We start from the raw sequence: 21,607 nt of genomic DNA on the forward strand, positions 1-21,607 counted from the left end.
TACGAACACCTTGTATGCTTAGGCAGTTATGCATTGTACTGCCACTGCCAAGAATTCAAATACACGTACAGATGTACTACTCTCCTCCACAATTATATACGTACGAAGGAATACAACGATCGATGTCCCTTCGTTATGGCATCTCTTGAGGCAACGTTGCGATGCTATCTCTTGTCAGCTAATGAGCAGTTGCTGTTGCTCGTCCTTGCAAGAAGAAGAACAGGTCAAGCTAATGGCACGAAGTTTCGGATGAAGCCAGGTTAGCCTCTGCCTACCTTTTGTTCCTTTCTCTGCAAAATGGGAGAGCAAAAGGAATATGCAGACTGCAGTGATCCTCCCGATCGATGGCCAGCAGGAACACACATCTAAGTACAGTCAATCTAATCTAGGAGAGCTGGTGGCGGGAGTAAAGGGTCTGTTTATTTCAGTTTTGGATTGTGTTTTTTAGCTTTTAAAATATGAAGCTAAAACAAACAAACAGTTTTTTTTAATAGTTTTTTAAAATCTGCTGGTTGGATTGTGAGAATCTGATAAGTTGTTTTTTCTCAGTTTTTGATAAAAGATTATGAAAGTCTATTTTACTAAATTGTTCATCAAAATTATTTAGAATCTACCATCTAAAAACTTTTTACAATCCAACTTCTATAAACTGTTTTTCAGAATCTCCAGCTGAAACAAATAAACCCTAAATGCCCACCACACCAAATCCTCACATGCATGCAAATATGATTCGCAGTTCCTATGGAGGCATCCATCACATCATCTTTTGATCTATGTTTCTTTTCTGCTATTCTGTTGCTCCATCTTGAGAATCATGCCCATGTACCAACAAAATATCATGAGAATCCTATGGTCGCTGCTTTGAGGAGTATCTGATGGACATATGCTTTTTCAGGTGGGGTGTTCGTGCTGCTTCCTTTAGAAAATGCAGGTTTTGTTTACGTTGAAGTGTACCTTTCTAATATAAATAGGAGTAAAATGTTTGAACGGAGGTCACAAATACATTAAGTTTTAGATAAGATGTGGTCTCCAATGCACAATTTTAATAATTATTTTTTTATTAGAACTAAATACGCGCCTAGCTTTGTTACACTATGCCTTTTTATACTCCATTTGATTGTTCATATTTATACGATCAATCGATAAATTTATTAACTAATTTTTGAATTTGCCTAATGTTTCGGTTAAACATAGTTGTATAGCCACATCTTGATCATACAAAGATATAAACTATGCTCTTCACCTGCTTGCCACCGCGAACTGCCTTGCTTAAGCCCAACTTTTGCCGGTTACATCCTGCTTTATTGATCCTCGACTTCGTAGGTGTCTATTATCATCGTCATAGGTCACAACTCCACCATTTGCAGTCTGTGATTGTGCCTTGTACCACTATTTGCCCGACACCACTATCTCATATTGTGCAATAGATAGGAGTAATATTTATTGTCATATTTTTTAACCTCCTTGACAAATTAAGTCAAATCTGTACCCGATCTAAGCTTGGCTCCAGTATACTCAGTGTCCCATGTCGTCACTGTAGGTCATTGCTCGACCATCCGCAACCTATGGGTGAAAACGAGTCGGATTTTTCCCGCCCAACCGATCGCCCGAACCATTTTAGATGATAATCGGATCTTGGATATCAAAAATATATCTCAAATATTAGATCGGATCTCGAATGATTATATCGAATTCAGATGTAGAGAACTATGTATCTATCGGATATCCGAAAATAAAATCAGATTTATCCGATAACTATCAGAGTCTATCTTTCGGAGCATGTAAGTTTTTGATACAGATACAAATGGAGACTATCTATATATGAAAATTGTAGCTCTCGACGAGATTTACAAATTTGTAGTTGATACTTTTTTTGAAGTTATTAATATATTCAAATAATTAATAGAAGTTGCAGCCAACATATTGAGTACTTGTTACTTCTCCGATTTCACTGAGACATAATTCCTTCTATTGAAATATATTGCTAATTTTCTTGGTGAACCTCTAATATAGTTGAGTTTTGGATATATGGAATTGTCGAATAATCATAATATATGCGATATATATAGTTACTGTTTTTACTCAATATTTGACTAAATATTTGTGAACGACATTGTTTGCATCTGATTCGTCACATATTCGACCTGTATTTGTGACCGAGACTATCCGCATTCGTATCTATATCCGACATCATCCATATCGGGCTCCAGTTCTGATGAAAAAATATGAGATATGATATAGGACCATTGATATTCGTCCGTATCCAATCTAATTCGATTACACCTCTAGTTGTGGCTTGCCTCGCCGCCTACCTGACAATATAATTTTATGCTATGAAGCAACAAATCTATTATGTAATTTATAAATTCTCCAACAAATTCAGTCAAATACAGATCCTCACCCACCTACTGCCATGACTACGAGATGCGTGGCCAGCTTATGTGCCTTGCCCTATCGATCCATAGCTTTATCGATGCCCCTGCCATTGTTGGAGATCATGGATGCATGTTTGTATGATGCGGGCTGCGTTTTATCCCGTTGCATGCCTAACATCATGAACTCGAGTTACACGGTACAAGTTTGATATAAGGACAGCCATATATTCCCCCACATATGTGACCCTATGTCTCGTCTTATTGATCTATGGATTTGTTGATGTCCCTTTATCGATGATAGGGTCATGTCTTCTATCATCTGCAGTCTGCATATTGTACCTTCTCCCGCTGCTTGCTTGACGTGACGACATTGAGATGCACGGTACTTCTGAATTATTATAAAAATCATGTTAGTAACTTTATTTATTTTTTATTTTGATTGTTTTTCTGAGATTGCATTTGATGTGGATCATTCTTTTTTTTGTTTTAATCCTAATTTTAGTTATTGTGAAATGTGTTTTAGATATTTTTCTTTCCAATCCGTATGAAAAATCAAACTACTAAATTTTCATTATTTTTGTTTCAAATTTCAGCTATTGATTAATTGTATTTTACATGGACTCTTTATTTAGGTATTTGCTTCCTAATTTATATGGAAATTAAACTACTATTTTTTTCATAATTTTAATTTCAAATTTAGCTATTTATTAATTATATTTATATGAGATCTTTGATTTAATCTAAACTCTTAGATTATCATAATAATCAATGGTATATATCCTTTTCTTTTTTCTAATTAATATGTTGATTAATATGGTATTAATATCATAATAATTTTTCACATTTGCTTTTGAGAGCACATGGATGGCTTCTTTTAACTCTGTTTTACTAAGATAATAGATATGTTTATAAAATCCAATAAACTTAGGATATTATCTAAGTATTTTTTTTTAAGATAAATCTACACAATGATTTTAATGTTTTCAAACTAAATATTAAAAAACCCGACCAACCTAAGAGTAATTAAGTGGCATTGCATAGAAAAAGAAATAGATACTCAAATTTAAGTTGAAGATGATTCAAACCTGATAATGGAGTTGTACACTCACACCTCCCAGTAACTGAGTTAGGTTCAGTTTCTAAATTAAATATTAAAAAAAAAAACTATTGTTAGTTAAAGTTAAAAAGGTAAACTTAGTCAAAACGTCTTGTTTTTATGACCAAAGCGAGTACATCTCGCTTTATTGAACTAGAAGAGGAGTATATAATTCAGTTTTTTTTAATATAAATAAAGAAAGAAGAGTACAGAATTACCAGCTTTCCAGTTTCCACTAGCACGCACTTATCTTCGGAACTCAAGATCTCAAGTGCAGATCTTCAGCAGTGGAGTACTTTTAGCGGTGGATGCTGCAACTGCCTGAGCAGAGCTTAGCCTTCACTCAATTGTAATGGCCACTGAATAAATTAGTAGGTTTTGGTCTGGTTAGAGAATAATCAAAGCTCAACCTGAAAGATCTTCGCATATATCCTTTTCTCTCTCTTTTTGGAACCAGAATATGAAATGGTCGGTCACATTAATATTAAATCATCGCAAGTCGCAACCCAGCATGTGCGCTGTGCTATCGGAGCTGGAGAGCAACCACATACAGAGATGGGGTAGGGAGATGAGCAGAGCCAACGAAGAGAGACAATGATGCCTGTCATTTTGCCATCCGCCTACTCAAAGGAGGATTAGGTGGTGATGCGATATCATGGTGACCAGGTACACCGCCGATTCTGATGACTAAGTATTGCAGCGTGTGCGTCAGCGTCAGTAGATGCTACAAAAGCGACGCAGGTTTGTCCATGTGTAAAAAACATTTATGCATAGGCAAATACTTTCTCTTCCTCTGTTTGCGAGAAAATAGTGACCTGTTTGCGAGAAATGGAATGGTAACTTTTTGTAATTCGTACGGGGCAACAGAGAATGCAGCTAGGAAGAAGAAGAAGAATGCTTTCTTCAGCGATCGTTTCAAGACCATTTGGTCCACGATTCAGCAACTGATTAGGCGAGGGCCGAGCCTTTGCATTCGTGAAATTGTCGGCTAGTATAAACTTAGGCCCATAGCAATACTGTCTAATGGGCTCCATTGGTGGTTCAACTATTGAGCCCACAAAGGAGCACCCACAGTGTCCCCCAGCAAAGCTCACGGGAATAGTTTTAGCGCTCCTTGTCTCTAATGGGCCGATGGAAATTTTACCTGCCGGTTCAGAAGAATACATGCTATCCAGTCCAAGTCCGAGAGTTCCTGCGTCCCACACAGCTCGACCAGGAGGCCCAGCACACATCATCTGCTCTGGAGCAAAAAGAAAGCATCGTTTCCCCAGCTACAGTTTCAGTAAAGCGACCGAGCGGCTATCGATAAAATGCGGCATCGATCTCGCCGCTTGCTGCCTCTCTGGCGTCGGAGAGGTGGGAGATTCGGCAGATCGGCGCCGTATGTAGCTTGTAGCGTAGGTAGTAGTAGCTCGATCTTAGTTTGTTGGTTGGTTTGTATGATGTATGGTTAGGGTTATGGTGGAGTCTGTGGGATGTTTCGTTGCGTTTTGATTCTCTAGGGCGTCTCCGATGCGGTCGTTATCCTCGTCAAGCTCTCCGACGATGGTTCTAGGAGGTTTGTGTTGGTGTTTTTATTCACGAATGGTGGGGTTTTTTTTGGCGAATGGTGGGGTGTTCGTGATTTATCCCTTTTTGTGGTGGTGGTTTCTGGGTCGTCGGCCTCTGTATTGGCGGCCGCGGAGGTTGCTATTGGGTCTCCATCCTCGCTGGTTCTGAGGTGGAAGTTGCCGGGTTTGTTTCTCTCTTTCGAGTCTAGTTCACCAATGGTCAAAGTGCGTTCAACGGTTTACAGGCATCTCGGATTGCTCCGGAGGTGTCGGTTCATGCGATATTTCGAAATCTAAGGTTGCTCTGCAGATTCTTTGCGAGGAGTTCTCTCTAGCTCCGTCCATCTTCGACGCGTCAGGGGGTGGAGGCCACCGGAGGGGAGGGAGATGCAGAAGGTCCTGAATAAGCTCATTGTGCAATTTTTATATTGTCTAGGGTTCTTTCTATGAAATGGGGATATACTGTGCTAAAGTTTAATATAGTCCCTACCTCTTCACTTTTAAAAAAAACATCATCACTCTGGAAAGGACCGAATCAATCAGCAGACACACAAAGGAGTGGGGAGGACAATGAACAATGCAGATTTTAAAGTTGACAACAATGCAGGGCACCGAAATAACATCTGATGTGCACACTTTGGCCCAAAGAAACGGGGATTTCTAGGAAAAAATTATATGCTGCGGTGTTACAAACGTCTTCTCATATAGCACCAGCTATACAGCCGTTACTGGTCCTCAATGTGAATCTTAAAATGATAAACGAGATCAACTCAATGTTAATCATATATATCAACTAATAAATAGATAGGATAATTTCTCATATGAATGGGATCCACCGGTCTATAGCACTGTTGTAGGAGGAGATGTATGATTTTTTTTCCAGGGGGGGGGCTAAATAAACACACCAGTTGATGGTGAGTTGGTAGAGCCCTCGCCATTCGCCTCACCATTGACATCGAGAGTTCAGATAGCAGCAGCACAGATAGTGTTGCATTGCGCCCACGGCTTGGAACGTGATGGTAGATGGCAGGCTACCGACCTCCCCATCCTCGATAACTTTTCAGCAACAAGAACGGAAGCTAGCAAGTGTTGCCTGCATGACCCTTCGTGCAACTAGCAGCTTGCCTCTCACATGGTTTCGGTTTGAGCTGTTGGCTTTGCAATCATGGGAACGAGAGACGGAGCGAGAAACTAGAAACCACGCCGGCCGATTCTAAAGGTGCTCACGGGACAGGACTGTTTCTTTGGCCACCGCCGCTGCTGCTACAGACGGAGGAGAGTGGTTGCTTTGCCAGCAGGGTACGCGCCGTGACTCCGGAAGCATGTTGTGCTGCTGCATCGACCGCAGCCAGAAAGCGGAGGAAAGAGTGGGCAAAAGAAGCAGTGGGGAAGTGGACGATGTAGGTGAACTCGTTGCATATATGAGAGGTTTTTTTTGCCTTTTTAAAATTAATAAAAACAACATGCGAGATTAAATTTTAAAAAACTAGCTTTTTTTTGTCACGTCAAATTACATAATTTGATTCACAACTTAGTCACGCCAATATATATGGCGCGACCAAGATGATCATGCTGACGTCGTCTCGATGTCTTGTCACGTAGCCTCTTTTATCACACCAAAATATATGACGTGACAAAAAAAATTGTTCTAAAATCTAGTATCTCACTTACTCTTTTTAAAATATTAATTTCAAAGTAACTAAAAGAATTTCATATATAATTCACTGTTCATCTACTCATATTTTACTGTTTCAACTGCTACAGTAAAATGCATTGTTTACAGTAAAATGCATTGTTTTCTCCCTGCAGAGGATCGGGGTCCGCAATAAACACAGGTAAAACCAACCGTTTCAGTTCGGGCTTGCAAGTAGCCTCTTATATTACGGAAAGAACTAATAGCATCTCAGGATTTATGTAGTAAACTCTCTGATAAATTTTTACAGTGAGATTAGTGAAAGCTCTGCAGAATAATAAGTTATAGTTTTTAGCTACTAGAGTATTTCGCATTAGTGATCTTCTGAAATAAAGGCACTAGGAGTTGAAAAATCTAGTTTTTTCTGATTTATTTCTCCTACATAATCATTTTTATAGAGTTTATCCTAAAGAATCACTTTTAGCTATAGAATCATTTTTTTTAAGAATTAATTTCTCCAAAAATTTAGATTAGAAGAGTTATGCTAAATAAACTCTGAATGAATATAATCGCTCTGAGTAGAACAACCGTCTCATTTCTAGCCAGGGAACATGAAACAATGATTTGTTCGCAACAAAAACTATATATTCCCTTCTTACAGGAAAAGCTTAGGAAACTATGACTAGATGTAACAATCAGGAAGTTACACTACACTAAAAATATATAGAAGAACGAGATATTTCACTGCCAAATCTTTCCACAACAAATCGAATCGGTGGCATCAAGAGAACAGCATGCATGAAAGCATTTGAAGTTCTAACCAAACAGTACGCTAAAAACCATTTGGAAATTCTCCTCAACACATCAACTTATTGACGCCAACATCTGAGCAGCTTCTCAACTCTCAACACACAACTGGGTATCCATTCAAGGATCAGATATAGGAAGCACAAAAAATCGCTAGCAAAATAAGAGACAGAAATGAACTGTACATGAACATTCCGATTTTTCTTTTGAACAAGTCTAGTCCTATCTTCTTCAGCCAGAAGAAGACTGTACATGAGTTACAAAGAACAGACAAGACCAACAAACTCAGCAAGCCCCCAAATTCCTGCTTCACGAGATTACTGCTGCTGCTACTACAAACTACGACACTACTGTTCATTGACGATTGCCAGAAACAAAGCAAAAATTAACTGCAAGAGGAGTCCTCGATCTACTCCTATCAGAAGAACGCCTCTACCTACAGCAGATTGAGTGGAGGAGCATCTGAATCAGCTCACCGCCGCACTTCCCCCGCGGGTCACCATCCAAGGATGCCCTGCAGGTAGAAACACAATGCCAAACATTTAAAGAAACAGAAATATCAAGGAATCGAGAATTGCATGTGCGGTTCAAGGGGGTAAATGGAGTAGAACGGAGGAGAAGAAGAGTAGGCTTGCTTACTTAGGACTTGCTCGGCGGAGAACCTTCTGGAGACGTCCTTGCAGAGCATGCGGCGCATGAGGTCCTTGGCCTCCGGCGAGACGGACGCGAAGGTGCGCGGCGGGAACCGCAGGTTGCCGTGGAGCACGGACTCGAAGATCTCCCCCGCGGTGGCGCCGTAGAAGGGCACCGTCCCGGACAGCATCATGTAGAGCACCACCCCGGCGCTCCACACGTCCACCTTCTCGCTGTACTCCCTCCCGGCAACCACCTCCGGCGCCACGTAGTACGGCGTCCCGACCAGCCCCGTCATCGGCCGGCCGTCCCCGAACCACTCTGCGGACCCAAAGTCGCCGAGCTTGAGCACGCCGGTGGCGTCGAAGAAGACGTTGTCCGGCTTGACGTCGCGGTGCGCGATCCCGCGGCGGTGGCACCCGGCGAGCGCATCGGCAAGCTGGGCCACGAGGTCGGCCGCCTCAGGCTCCGGGAGCGGGCCGCGGGCGGAGATGAGGGAGAAGAGGTCCCCACCCGCGCAGAGGTCGAGCACGAGGTGGACGGCGTCGGCGTCCTCGAAGGTGGCGCGGAGCGAGACGACGTGGCGGCTGGCCGGCGGGGCGGACGCGAGGAGGTGGACCTTGGGCTCCTGCTCTGCGAGCGCGAGGTCGAGCGGGTCCGCTTCCCGCAGCGGCGTCTTGGGCGTGGACTTGACGGCGAAGGCCTCGCCCGTGGCGGCGGAGTAGCAGCGGCGGACGGTGCCGAAGCGGCCGCGGCCGATCTCGTCGCCGATGACGTACTCCTTGCTCAACGCCTCCTCGCCGCCGCTCATGCTACTGCTGCTCTGTCTCCTTGGAGGGTGGTTGGGTGGGTCGTGGGTGGGTTGTCAGTTGTGTTCTGGTCTCCACCGTCCGAACAGCGAGGCCGGCGCCTGTAAATGCAGCGTCGTCCTGTCCAGGTGGGAGAGGAAAGGAAATATTTCTCGCTGCGTCTTTTGGCTGCTGGCTATTAGCACCTCCGTTATTAAATACATGTTGTTCTAGAATGTATATAGTTAAATTTTAAAAAAATTGAACATTAATATATATGTAAAACTATTAGATTTTGATATATAAAAATAATAATATTGAATTTATTATGAAAATACTTTAATATCATCTAATTTTTATCAAGAGGTAGTTGTAAAAAATAATAATCAAACGTATTTGTTAGAGACTATATTGATATAATAAATAATAATTAAAAAAGAATGAAGGTAATACCTACCAACTCATGGAGGGCAACTCTACGGTGGTTATTCATTTATCATTGTTGCTTATTTATCTTATACTTTCTTAATTATATCTTGAACATAAATCTCAATATAAATGAGTAATTTTTGTAGTTCATACGTGCGCGAGGACTAGTGAATTTTGGATCCACGACTAACACGCATTTGGTTTTGCACCACAGTGATGAGTTGTTACAGTACTCCTATTTAGTTAGGTCATCAAGGAACGATTTAATTGCAAATTAAATTTAAATCAAGATACGCACTCCCTCGGATAATACATGTCTTGCCCAATGATTCTGAATTTTTTAAGTGGCAGGACAGGTTCCTTTTAGTATTTCTTAGTTTATTGGATTAGTACATTGTTGGAGGGTCGATTTCATCTTCCGGCTAAATAATGGATGGTTTTGGATACACTAATGAATGGACATGCACACATCTCACGAGCATTATCTGGGTGGTCAATGGGGTCCTGGAACAGTGATGAATTCTTGGCGTGTGCAACGTGGCCTCTCTCGAGGGTGACGGCCGCATCCGTATCCTGGGACATTTCGCGGCCAAAGTACGGCCGAACTTTGTCCACCATCGAGGCGTGCATTTTGTCTGGTTTTAGTTTTGTTCTTTTCTTATGGGAAAGCAACTCTAACGCGTGTGGTGGATACATCTGTTGGTTATTTTATCTATTTTATAAAATTTTCATATATTTTTTCAATACAAATCTTAACATGAATAAATGATGGTAATAAACTATAAGTCCATGTAGACTAGCGAAATTTTCTACTAGTTTTCCTATGCATGTCCATGTCTTCTGCGAATGAAACGAAATGCTGCCCTCCTCGGCGTTATCGCGGTTACGACCAAACTAGTACTAAAATCCGTAAGATTTCGTGACGAGGATCTGTTGGATTACCTGCCTCGTGAACGTCTAGTCTATGCGCTGCCGAATCTGCCATTATCGGCTATTTTCGTTCTTCTCTACACTCTATATCGACATGCAGACAACCTAAAAACAAAACAAAGTCAGGATCGGGATAATACTCTGCAATGCCACATGCCACGTATAAGACTGTTTGCGAGGAGTACGCACTGCTGCGATCCTTCGTGCTGGACCTGGACGTGGCATTGGCGGCAGAGAGTTGCACAGAACAGGTTCCGGTGTTCCGGTGTCGAGCCGTCCTGAAATTTGCCAGGAAGCGAGCTTTCGCCGGCCGCTGCTTAATTCGCATGCGGACGAAGGCCGTCCGTCCACGGGACAGAATCGCCGTCGTACAATTCCACGCTCGGCTCGCTGCGACAATGCGGGAACGTTCGCCACCGCCGTCGCGCGCGCACGATATAGCTAGTCAAGTCACCACTCACCGTCGATCGATTGACCACGCGCATGGGCGCCGGCGGCGTTCGCTCTGACCCCGACCGATCGATCCGGACCGCGCGGCCCGCCCGCCCATCTGGGAAGAGAGAGAGAGAGAGAGAGAGAGCCAGGGCCAGAGCCAGAGATCACACGCACAGCATGCGAAACTGGGCGTCCAGACCCCCGAATCAAAGCCGTCGTCGTCGTCGTCGACGACTTGCTCAAGGTATCATTGGACTCCACGTTTTGGAAGCTGGAGACGCGTGATCTCGCTGGGAATGGCGACCTTTCTTTGATTCCTCGTCCGCGCTTCCGCAGTTTAACCGCCAACGTATATTCTAGCGCCGGCGTACACAGTCGTGGATTCTCAGGAATTTTCAGGACCGGCCAACTGATCCAGTCATCCAGACGTGATGTCACTGAGAGCGACACGGGCTGTGGTTTAGCAACAGCCAAAGGTATGGTGGCTTGTTATTTCATGCATGTTTGCCTGTTTAGTGATGAAGTAGCCGATGGAAATGGACCAATATGCATGGATTGGAGTATGCAACGACTGTGCATGCTATGGTGAGTTGACACAAGAAGTACTATGATATAATATGAAAGTTTTTATTCCTAGCTGCACGCTAAAAAGGCTCCTCTCCACTCGCCGCCGGATGAAACGACAAATATATGCTAGCACGCACGATGATATATATGCCATCTTTATTTGCTTGATATACTTCTTTTCTTCTGTCTAGGTGCGATTGATAGATACCTACCACCAAAGATGAGTTTTTTAGGCCACCGACGAGAGAAGGTTTACTACTGAGAATTTTGTGAAAGATACGCGAAAGAAATGTTTGCATCCGCTGTTGCGCCTGATGGAAGCAAACTCCAATGAAATGTTTGTGTCTGTGCCGACAACTGCTGCAAGCATGTATATTGCGTGTTCTCCTTGCATGGCGCGTTCTCCATAACTCGCTGTCACCTGTTCTGATGAGGTGAGCCACCTTGGTCATCGGGTGTGTTTAGCATCGACGCCGGCTGTTGGCAGATAATTTTCTTGGAGCAACAAATAAATACATATCCGTACACTGCGGGGGAGCTGACGATCGACGCTGCTTTGAAATAATATTAGTGTATCGCAATCAAGCTAGTCAGTGTGATCCATGCACATTTCCACAATGTAAGTCAGGATCAATGCGCAATACTAATCTGTTTTTGCAGTTGGTTATACTAAGACAATTCACGCTAGCTCCAGATCGATGAATGAGTCGTGTGCTGCGTATGATGATCTGTGAAAGCACGGGGGGTGCGATGTCATCGCACACACTTGGGTTCACTCAATTGGATGAACGGTGTTGTTGTAATGTCACGGATGACGCTTGGTTTCGTATCGAAGCTACTAGCAGATAGCACCCAAGCATGCTTGGTAATGTCATCAGTATCTACCTGTATTTTGATTCAATCCTCATTTTATTTTATTTTTTGCGAGGGCAGTTTGATTCAATCTTGTCTTTACAAAAACTAGCACATCAACCCGTGCGACTGCATAGATTAAAAATTTAGCTTACGACTGAATTATAGATATTTATGTTAATAATGATTGTATGTTAAGATACATTAACTATTTATATTTAAATATTATAATGTAAAATATAAATGTAGTTTTTTTCATAATATTGGAATCATGTTTATTATTTGTGAATAGATCTAATTTATAATTTTCATTTTATGTGTTATGCAAATTGTTTTTTATTTGTTTCTTGATTTTTTGAAATTATTATTATTTTTAATATCGTCACCGTATCTCATATTATTTTTTTGGAAATACATTATAAATTCTTTGATATTATTTTTGTGTGATAATTCGTAATATGTTTGCGTTCTGTTGTTTTAATTTTGTAATGTTTGATTATAATTGATTTGGAAAAGTGTGTTGATTGCTAACGTAACTAAGTTGAAGTTTGCTATCGTAACCTTGTTGGACAAATGATATCTACAACAAAAAAGTAAAGGAAAGACAAGAAAAGAAGTAGTTTTAGGACTGGACTCTATGATTTGTCAAGGCAAGAAGTAGTCTTGGGGCTGGACTGTATGATTTGTTTTTTAATCTTTTATGTTGTTTCGTCTAATTGTTGATCTATGGTTACAGTTAGCCAATCAATTAATTCGACGGTCAGATGTTTTGTTTTTTTATAAGAATTTCTAGAATTTTTTTAGAATTAACATGGAGTATCAAAAGGAGTCTCTAATTAGTAAATATAAAATATATCAGCTGTACTTCTTCCTTTTTTAAAGCAGCTAGCTAGTCGATCGTGCAACTGTTCTCCTTCTCCATCGTTTGTAGCGAAATTATTCCAAACCCGATCAACAGTGTAGCCGGAGGATAACAGATTCAAGTGACTCTGTAGCTTCTACGCCTGCCTGTACGACACAGGCTCCTCTGCGCACAACTAAGTAGCCATATGCAAACGGTAAACTCCTGGTGCACAATTTCGGAGGAGTCTACAGGCCATTATACGGTCGAGCTCTATACGTTTGACAAGTCAGGGGCGAGGCCCGATGAGCACGCACACGGTAAAAATAAAAAATAGGTAATATATGCTATCATATTTACTAAAATAAATAATATATTAACATATTTATAAGTTTAATCTATGTATTTGACATCTTGCATATCAAAAATTTAATTTTGATATGTGAGCCACCAAAAAAAAAAATAGACTCAGCAGTTTTTATCATCAAACATACTAAATACGGTACTATATAACGTATTTAACACTTAAATACAAAAACTACTTAGATATCGAATACTCTAAATAATAGAGTATTCGACAATGTCCAATAACACCACGACCCTGTTCATAATGCAAACGCGTGTAGTCGACGGTACCGGTCAGTGGCGGGCACACCTAGGTGTATATGATCTGTACATCCATTTTTTTTCCCTCGAGAAGAAAATTGATTGTTTCCCGTACGTCTTCGATGCGCATGCATGCATGACCGCAGCAAAATGCAAGCTCTACTGTTTTTGTTTTGTTGAGCGAGAAATTATGGAACAAGCGCTTTTCAGTATTGGAGTTCTAATTTAGATCAAAATATATTTTTTCGATTAACAGTGACACGTATGCACACCCATCACACTTACACACTCATTAGTACGCCCATCTTTTTAGGTTTAAATTTTAATCAACAGATAACTTCTCCGTCTCATGATCTAATTGCATCATGTTGTGATCGTATCTTTACCCAAATAGATTTTTGTTTGAGGTTTAATAATTTTTGTTTTGAATATTTTTGACGATCCTATCGCCAATCCATATGGTGGACAAAAAGCTGCCAACCTGTCACTAAAGTCTGCTGTCATGTCTTCATATGGATTGGTGACAGAGTCTCTCGCTACACAGGCATGACGACATGACCTCATGTCATTATATGAATTGACAACTTGGCCGTATCACCAGTGGTGACATGTCACTAAGTCACCGAATGACATGCTAAAATTAGTTATTCTTGCAATTTTATGAATTTAGATAATATTTTTGTAATTTTTAATAAAATAATATTATTAAAAATTCTTTAATCTCTCATGGCCACATTTCTAATACCAGCACAACAGCTATCGATCAGGGTTAGCCCTGACATTTCGGTGATCCGAGACGAAACTAAAAACATGGCCCATTAAACATAAATCGAAATGTTTATATATCAATTACAAAGATAATATATTCTGGGTATTAAAAAATTATTATCTTTAACGGTGGTACATTAAAAAATTGAAATTATAATATATAGATAATAGCATATAGCACAGTGGCTCAATGCAATGTTGTTATGTTTTGTATATCATACAAATAGCTATATTAGAAGATAAAATAAAGACATACTTCTCAGTCAAGTCTTTATGTTTATCAGCATCAAGGTTAGCAATCATGACTCCATCGCCCAACTTGAAAACAGAAGCCAACTTCTTATAAATCTAAAACAAATATAAGAATATGATTAGAAATGTCAGAGATAATAAATATAGCTAAGTTACAAAAGTAAAATAGCATATGAATCTAACTTTACTTGTAGATATCATCTGAAACAATTTTTTCTAATATTTACAGAAGCGAAGTCACTAATGATGATATCAATATCAATATCACATGTCTTCTCGCACAAGATCACCACAAAGGTACTCGATGAATTACTATAGTGATGAAACAATTGCATAATTTACTATGAGGGGAGTAGGGGATTTTGATGTTTGTCTCATCTACTGAGTTCTTATGCTCTGGCATAGTAATCACTAATCATAAAGCATGATACCACATACTAAATATACAATGTTAATGATACAATGAACATTTTGCTCTCAGTTTTTTTTTAAATGATACAATCCACCTTTTGCTCTTAGATTTTTTATTACTTTTTTGAAGGACTATATTTCGTACAATAACCTTTCCTCTTCTTTTATGCCCACATGTTTCTCAATTTCGGCACAAGGTAATTTAGTGATCTTGGGAAAGACAGAACAATGAGTGGTTCTATGAATGATCAAAATGTTCACTTCTGCCTTTTTAATTGGTTCTATGAAAAAGAAGCAGAGAAGGCTGAACCCTGAAAGCCATCGAGGGGCACCAATTGGGCTTAAAGTTCTGTTCTGTGACGACGAATAGGCCCGCCAGGCGAACAGAAATGGACGAGTGCGTTGGGCCGAACGCAAGACAGGTCATAGTCCAAACTGAACCGGTTTAGGCCCTAATTGTTTCTTCTGTAGATTGTCATGATCTGAATTATGTTGAGAAGCTCGAAAAAGCTGTTTCGTGGGTGAAACCGTGCGCGCCCAAGTCACGGACGATGGGCCGTGGACACCCGAGCGGAGGCCAAGTGGGGCGCGGGAGGCCCAGATGGCTCGCTCGCTCATGAGCTTTGCTGCCCGAGCGGCCCACAAATTCAGTGGGCCTTGTGCTGATTGGGCCACGTGTGGTTGAATCTTTTTGCTGATACTTTTGTGCTGAGAAAATTGTTAAAAAAGTTTGTATTAAAAATTTTGTTCCAAAAATTTTGTGCTGGAATTTTGTTCCAAAATTTTCTAGTGTAAATTTTTTCTCGAAACTTTTGAGCTAAAATTTTCTCGTTAACTTTTTTTCTCAAAACCCAAACTTTTGTCGTGTAAATTTTTTCTTAAAATTTTTTAAGCTAAAATTTTTATTGATAATTTTTTCTAAAAAAATTTCTCGGTAACTTTTCTCCCAAATTTTGAGTCAGAAAAGTTTTTTAAAAACTTTCCAAAAAAGAAAGTTGTGAAAGGAGAAAACTTTTAAAAAAGGATTTTTTTTGGCTGTTGGGTGACATACGTGTTCTGCTGAGCGTGTGAATTAGGCGGCCAAGAGAAGCTTCTTCTCGTCAAGTTATGAATTGTGAGATTTTATAGTATAATTTAGTTTGTAAGTTATAAAGATCAACTTTGTCTTTTCTTTTGCCATTAGGTTCAGAATTCATAATAATAAAAAACAATCAGGCCTCAGGCACACACTCCCATCAGCTAGTCCTACGGACCTCACGCTAGAGAGATTTTTTATTATATTTTTATAACTAATATTTAAATAAATAGGCTTATGATATCTATTATTTGTACAAATCTTACATCAGAAATTTATTTATTTAAATATTAATTATAAAAAATATAAAATTAAAAAAACTCACGAGTGACACGAGCCAGCCCACGTCCCCCTCGTCGCACGGCGCCCAGGACGAAACCCTCGCCCCAACTCCATTCCGCTTATCACCCGCTACCACCAAACCGCCCTTGCCCCGAGCCAGGGCGCCGCCTCACCACCGCCGCCTCCGGTCAGGACGCTCCGGTCGGAGACTCGCACGAAGGCATGTCCGCCGCCGCCCCTGCCCTCCTGCACCATCACGGTACCGGCCCCTCCCCTTCGTCCCTCGTCTTGTTAACCACGGTCACACACCTACTCACGCCGCACGGCGCCGTCCAATTCTACCCTGCTACGTTCAACAGTTCAGCGGCGCAATCCCCTCGCCTGGTTGTTGGGCGGCCCTACCACGCGTTTGTCCTGCTGCGGTGCCCCCCCCCCCCCCCGGCTCAGTCGTAGTAAATATTCCGCCGTCGCGCGCGCGCCTCTGTCGCGACCAAGGGGCGCAATGTGAGCCATGCGGGGGCAGCCTAATAGTCGAGATTGTTTGGTATGTGCTGTGGGTTCCTACTTGCTGGGTTCCCCAGATTGCACCATGTGAGGATGATGAATTGTGAAAGGAATCCCAATCCAGTAATCCTATCCTGGTTAGTAAGAAGTGGAATTGGGGGTTATGTGGAGAATGGAACTATTCGAACGGGGGAATTCCACGGGGTTGCTGCGAAAATTATATTGTTTCCTATGAAATTCTTGCGTTCCAAATATAGCTAAATTTGTTTGGTTCCTGATGGGGTGTGCAATGAAAAAGCTATAGAAATGTGGACTGCTCTAGTGTAGGGATTTTGTTTCCCCACTATAATAGGCCTGCTGTTGATAATGGTGCCTGTAATCTTCAGCGCCTTATTATTGAAATTAGCAGCTCATTGTCTGATGCATGTGCCATTCTTTCATTGGTGAACTCAAAGTCTATTCCAATTCGTTGCCTTTATTTAAATGCAAAAACCAGTTAGATGTTTATTGGATCAGGGCTTTATAAACGTTAGCAACAGTATGTGTATGCACAAATAGATGGTGTGGCACTTCACGCTTCCTCCACAATTTTACAATTAAATCCTATCCACTTTTCTAGTGATAATATTTTCTATTTAGGCACCCTGCAGTTTATTAGCTGCCTGGATGGACATGTTGACTACTAAGTTACCAATCTTTATTCTATCCCGGTACGTGACTGGCTGACTGCCAGGTTGATATGCGCATGTTCAAAATGGATTACATTATTTCCCAAATTTAATTTATATGATATTTACTGTTGGTCGCTATTTCCTGGTATTGTCACCAAGTGTAGGCATTTCTGCTTTATTGTACAAGGTGTAAACGCATGCTACTTTTGCGCTGTTCAGCTTTAACTGGGATTGTTTGCTAGCTGATTCATGAATATGCACAGATCTACTGTATCCCATCAACCTCCACTTGTGATGTAGCACTGTACATACGTTGCAGATGTACAGATAGGCCACATTAATGGCTCATACTCTTTAAACCTATTTTATGCATCCATTTTCGATCGAGCTGTCTTGCGACTTGCATTCTGAACTAACGGTGAATGCGGGCATGTTTGACACTCTGCTTTTCATATGAGCGTTATAATAGTCCGTTTTGCTTCCCCTTTAGATGGCCTTTATATTTCCTTAAATTTCCACAAGTTACTTTTATGTGTGCCGTATATTGGAGTGTTTTTTTGTACACACTGATATTGATATGAACATGGCTACCAAGACTGTTGGATCAAAAGCATTCTTGTTAGTCATGCAATCTTGGTTCATTTTATTACATATATTTTGGTAATCTAGGAACTTCTCTTCGTTCCCATATCGTGTACTGCAGACCATTCCATCTTAAGCTTCCTGTTCCTCCTAGTTCATCAAACTTCTTCCAAAGCATTAACTAATGTACAGAGCTTTTGCTGCCCAGGGGTTTCAGGCAGAGCAACCTTACCTGTGTATCATGGAGATTGCAGATTCCCCCCAGGAGCTTATTTCATGAGTGCATCACCTATGTTGGGCCCAATTAGGGTATCTTTGGTATGTAATGCTAGCCCCAACAACCATAGGCCAAGAAATTCGGATATATTACGACAACAAAAAGGGGGTTCTTCTAGGGGCAAAAGCAAGCCGTACCAAGATAAAGATGGTTCTGAGAACATCGATGAATTCGATAATGATATCATGTTCTCCAAAAATGGACCACCAATCTCTTTGGCGAGCAACTCCCGTCCTCAAGCAACATCAGCTCCAGGGGACAGAGAGAAGGATATGGTGGAGCTATTTAAAAGGGTTCAAGCGCAACTGCGAGCGAGGGGGAAAAGCAGGGAAGACAAGAAGCCTGAACCTGCAAAAATGCAGGGTGAGAGGGGCAGTGTTGATTCCCTTCTTAAGTTGCTTAGGAAACACTCTGTGGACCAAAGAAGGAAGAGTAGTGATGACAAAGAACATAATTTTGATCAAACAAAGAGAAGCAATGATTCTGGAAACAGACAAAGCTCAACCATCTTCGGCCTAAAAAATGACACTCAGGAAGAGCAGAAGAAGCAACCTCCTCCATCCTTCAAAAGGCCACCCTCAAATTTCAGGCGAAGATCTCCAGTTCCTGGAGTAAGATTCCAGCCTGTTATCGATGCCGATAAAGACACTGATGCCAAATCTATCGCCAATAATGTCACTGATGCTGTACAGACAGCCAATACAACTCTAGATGAGAGGACTGCTACAGATGAACCTGACACAATTTCTCTATATGAACCTGATTCTGTAATACCACCAGAAAATATATCTTTGGATGACTTTGATGTTATTTCAGATGATGAATCCGTCACTGATGAACATAATGAGGAGTATCTCGAACCTTCTTTGGGAAATTCAGATATTACAGATAGTGATGAATCACATGATGATAGTGCTGCAAGTTCTGATCTAAGCTCTTTGAAGGTTGCGGAACTAAGAGGACTTGCAAAGTCTCGAGGAATCAAAGGTTACTCAAAGATGAAAAAAAATGAGTTGGTTGAAGTTTTGAGAAGCACGGCTTGATACGGTGGTGGCAACAGTCAACCTGAGTTTCTGTTTTTTTACTTCAATCTGTCTTGGGCACGTGCACCACCTTTCAGTTTCTATATCTCTTGAGATCTAGGCCCTTTAGATAGAAAATTGTAAATGAGCAAGGTTAACTTCGTTTTGGTCTGTGTTAATCTTATGCTGGCCCCTTTTGAACCCTTGTATGTTAGTTAATCTGTGTTGAGTGGAGTAAGCTAGCTGAGACATTTGTTTTTGCATCAATGCAATGTTTTTGCAGAGTTGAACATAGTGGGCCATTTTCTTAGGAAACTGATAATTATTGGGTCAATTGTTGGTGCTGATACTATTCTGAACCATTGTGGTTTACATCTGGCTTTTGCTGGTTAGTTTTGCAGAGAAAGGTTGGCAGATGTGGTTTCTGTTATTGACTGCAGCTTCGGTCGTGAGAGAGAGAATAACGCATCGATGCAGTGCCTGAGACCGGACAGGGGAGTAGAGAGTATTAACTCCTTGCTGCATTATTGCTTCGCTTCTGTTCCTTGTGCTAATCTCTACATGTGGCTTCGTGACCCGCGCAGGCACACGTACACTACGATGCCTCTGCCGGCCCCCTCGTCTGCTTTGCTTTGATTTCTGGGAGCCGTCCATCAGATCCGGAGCGATTCGACGGATTGGTTCGCCGCCTCACGTGCTTGCTGCCTCTCTCCTGTCTCTGTCTCTCTGCCCTTGCTCGGCATCATTTCCTGATGGGCGGGGTCCCGCATATATACTGCGATCCAAACCCTGATTAAAGCTAGCTGCTGCTAGTTTCGACACGGTCGTAATAACAAGTTCCTCTTCTTTCCCAGTCTCATCAAAAGGGAACAACAAAACAGAACACAGAGAGAGAGAGAGAGAGAGAGAAGAAAGTTAGGGCCTGATCAGCCGGTGTCCGTTGCTACATTGTCTTGTTGGCATGCAGCGCTTCCATACAGGGGCCTTTATGCATGGCTTTCTCCTTTTGCTTTTCCTCAGTAAACTGGACTGTAGTACTCCAGCACTAAACGCTCCACTTGAAGGATATATAAACTGATGAGCATGCATGTGTACATTACACGAAAAAAGCAACAACAGGCTGGTCCATGCTTGCAGTACCACATCGATCAGTACTATTCAAAGTCCTCTTGAAGTTAAACCGCGACGAGGGCAGGCTATGGCGATAACTAGGCTCCGGTCGGCCGGCTGGGCGCGCCGATACTGTTGATGCATCGGAGGACTAGGCCTGCAGTGCGTGCACGAGGCTGGAACCACCGGCGTCGTCGCATCGCATGCATGCAGACAGCCGGAGCGACTAGTCTGCATCATGTATACATCTACTATATATACGCCCGTGCACATATATATATGGTCCATACGCATGCATACATGTACACAGTAACACACATGTACTGCACTAGCTCTATCATCATCATATATATGCTGTATATATGGACAGTTGGACGTCGAGGAGCTAGCTAGATACCAATATTGCTATGAACTACTGCTACCTAATGTATGTACTGTACGATGCAAGCTAGGCTGCCTTTAATTTATTGTACAGCGCTACTGTTGGCAAGGTCACCATCGAGATTCCATTGGCGCCACCGCCATTATGTACGTGTGTCAATCACGTTACCACACATCGAGGTGTAACAATTCGTGCATGCACGTACCATGTTAACTGTATGTAGCAGGGGGCACCAAGCTGGATTATATCGCTCATCATATCACCGGGCAGGAATCATGCATGTGATGTGACCAACTGGGACTCTCGGACCAGCTAGCTATCGCCGGCCGGCCGGGCCCGGCGTATCGCCGGTGCCGGCCGCCGCACAGCGCCGTCTACAGGCGGTCGACGCACACAGCGAGCAAGCTGGCCAGCGGCCGCGCGCGGCATGCTCTCTATGTCGCTCTTCACGAGACGCCGCAACAGGCGACCCGCAGCACGGTTTGACTTCGTCTAGCGCGCCATGCCCATGCATGCAGCGTCATTAGCGACGTACTGTAGCGCCGGGCCTTTGGACCAGTTATCATTTGTCATATGCGTCGACGACGTAGTCACCACGTAGGCCCGGCCTGGCAGCTACGTACTCATGCGTCGTCTGCATTATAATCACGCTGCGATGGAGTGGAATTTTTACACTGAACCCTTTTTAAAAACATATTTGTGAAAATAATTTCAGAAAGTAGAACTTTT

General features: G+C 41.9%; 2 protein-coding genes across 5 annotated transcripts; one reads left to right on the forward strand and one right to left on the reverse strand.

The window, feature by feature from the left end:
* Positions 1-7,632: 7,632 nt before the first annotated feature.
* LOC133920049 (phosphoenolpyruvate carboxylase kinase 2-like) lies at positions 7,633-9,078 on the reverse strand. The gene is made up of 2 exons (XM_062364676.1): positions 8,101-9,078; positions 7,633-7,975 (listed from the first exon to the last, which is right to left on the reverse strand). The coding sequence occupies exons 1-2, from the start codon at positions 8,903-8,905 to the stop codon at positions 7,929-7,931; spliced, it is 852 nt and encodes a 283-aa protein (XP_062220660.1). The 5' UTR covers positions 8,906-9,078; the 3' UTR covers positions 7,633-7,928.
* A 7,325-nt stretch (positions 9,079-16,403) lies between these two features.
* On the forward strand, positions 16,404-19,676 carry LOC133920050 (SAP-like protein BP-73). Of its 4 annotated transcripts, none has more exons than XM_062364679.1 (3): positions 16,409-16,589; positions 17,474-17,544; positions 18,296-19,676. In XM_062364679.1, the coding sequence occupies exon 3, from the start codon at positions 18,364-18,366 to the stop codon at positions 19,405-19,407; it is 1,044 nt and encodes a 347-aa protein (XP_062220663.1). In that variant the 5' UTR covers positions 16,409-16,589; positions 17,474-17,544; positions 18,296-18,363; the 3' UTR covers positions 19,408-19,676. The 4 variants fall into 4 exon arrangements, with proteins under 4 accessions (XP_062220662.1, XP_062220661.1, XP_062220663.1 ...); XM_062364681.1 differs by having other exon boundaries at positions 18,305-19,676; XM_062364678.1 differs by lacking the exon at positions 17,474-17,544 and having other exon boundaries at positions 16,404-16,589; positions 18,305-19,676.
* The last annotated feature ends 1,931 nt before the right edge of the window (positions 19,677-21,607 follow it).

The sequence above is a fragment of the Phragmites australis genome, chromosome 5 (genome assembly GCF_958298935.1).
Source record: "Phragmites australis chromosome 5, lpPhrAust1.1, whole genome shotgun sequence".
In the NCBI taxonomy this organism is placed as follows: domain Eukaryota; kingdom Viridiplantae; phylum Streptophyta; class Magnoliopsida; order Poales; family Poaceae; genus Phragmites; species Phragmites australis.

Bases quoted from the DNA above. Each gene is read 5' to 3' on its own strand.
- LOC133920049 (XM_062364676.1), bottom strand. From the start codon at position 8,905: ATGAGCGGCGGCGAGGAGGCGTTGAGCAAGGAGTACGTCATCGGCGAC. The intron at 7,976-8,100 runs GTAAGCAAGCCT...TTCTACCTGCAG, and splicing joins CTCCGCCGAGCAAGTCCTAA to GGCATCCTTGGATGGTGACC.
- LOC133920050 (XM_062364677.1), top strand. From the start codon at position 16,553: ATGTCCGCCGCCGCCCCTGCCCTCCTGCACCATCACG. The intron at 16,590-18,295 runs GTACCGGCCCCT...TTTGCTGCCCAG, and splicing joins TGCCCTCCTGCACCATCACG to GGGTTTCAGGCAGAGCAACC.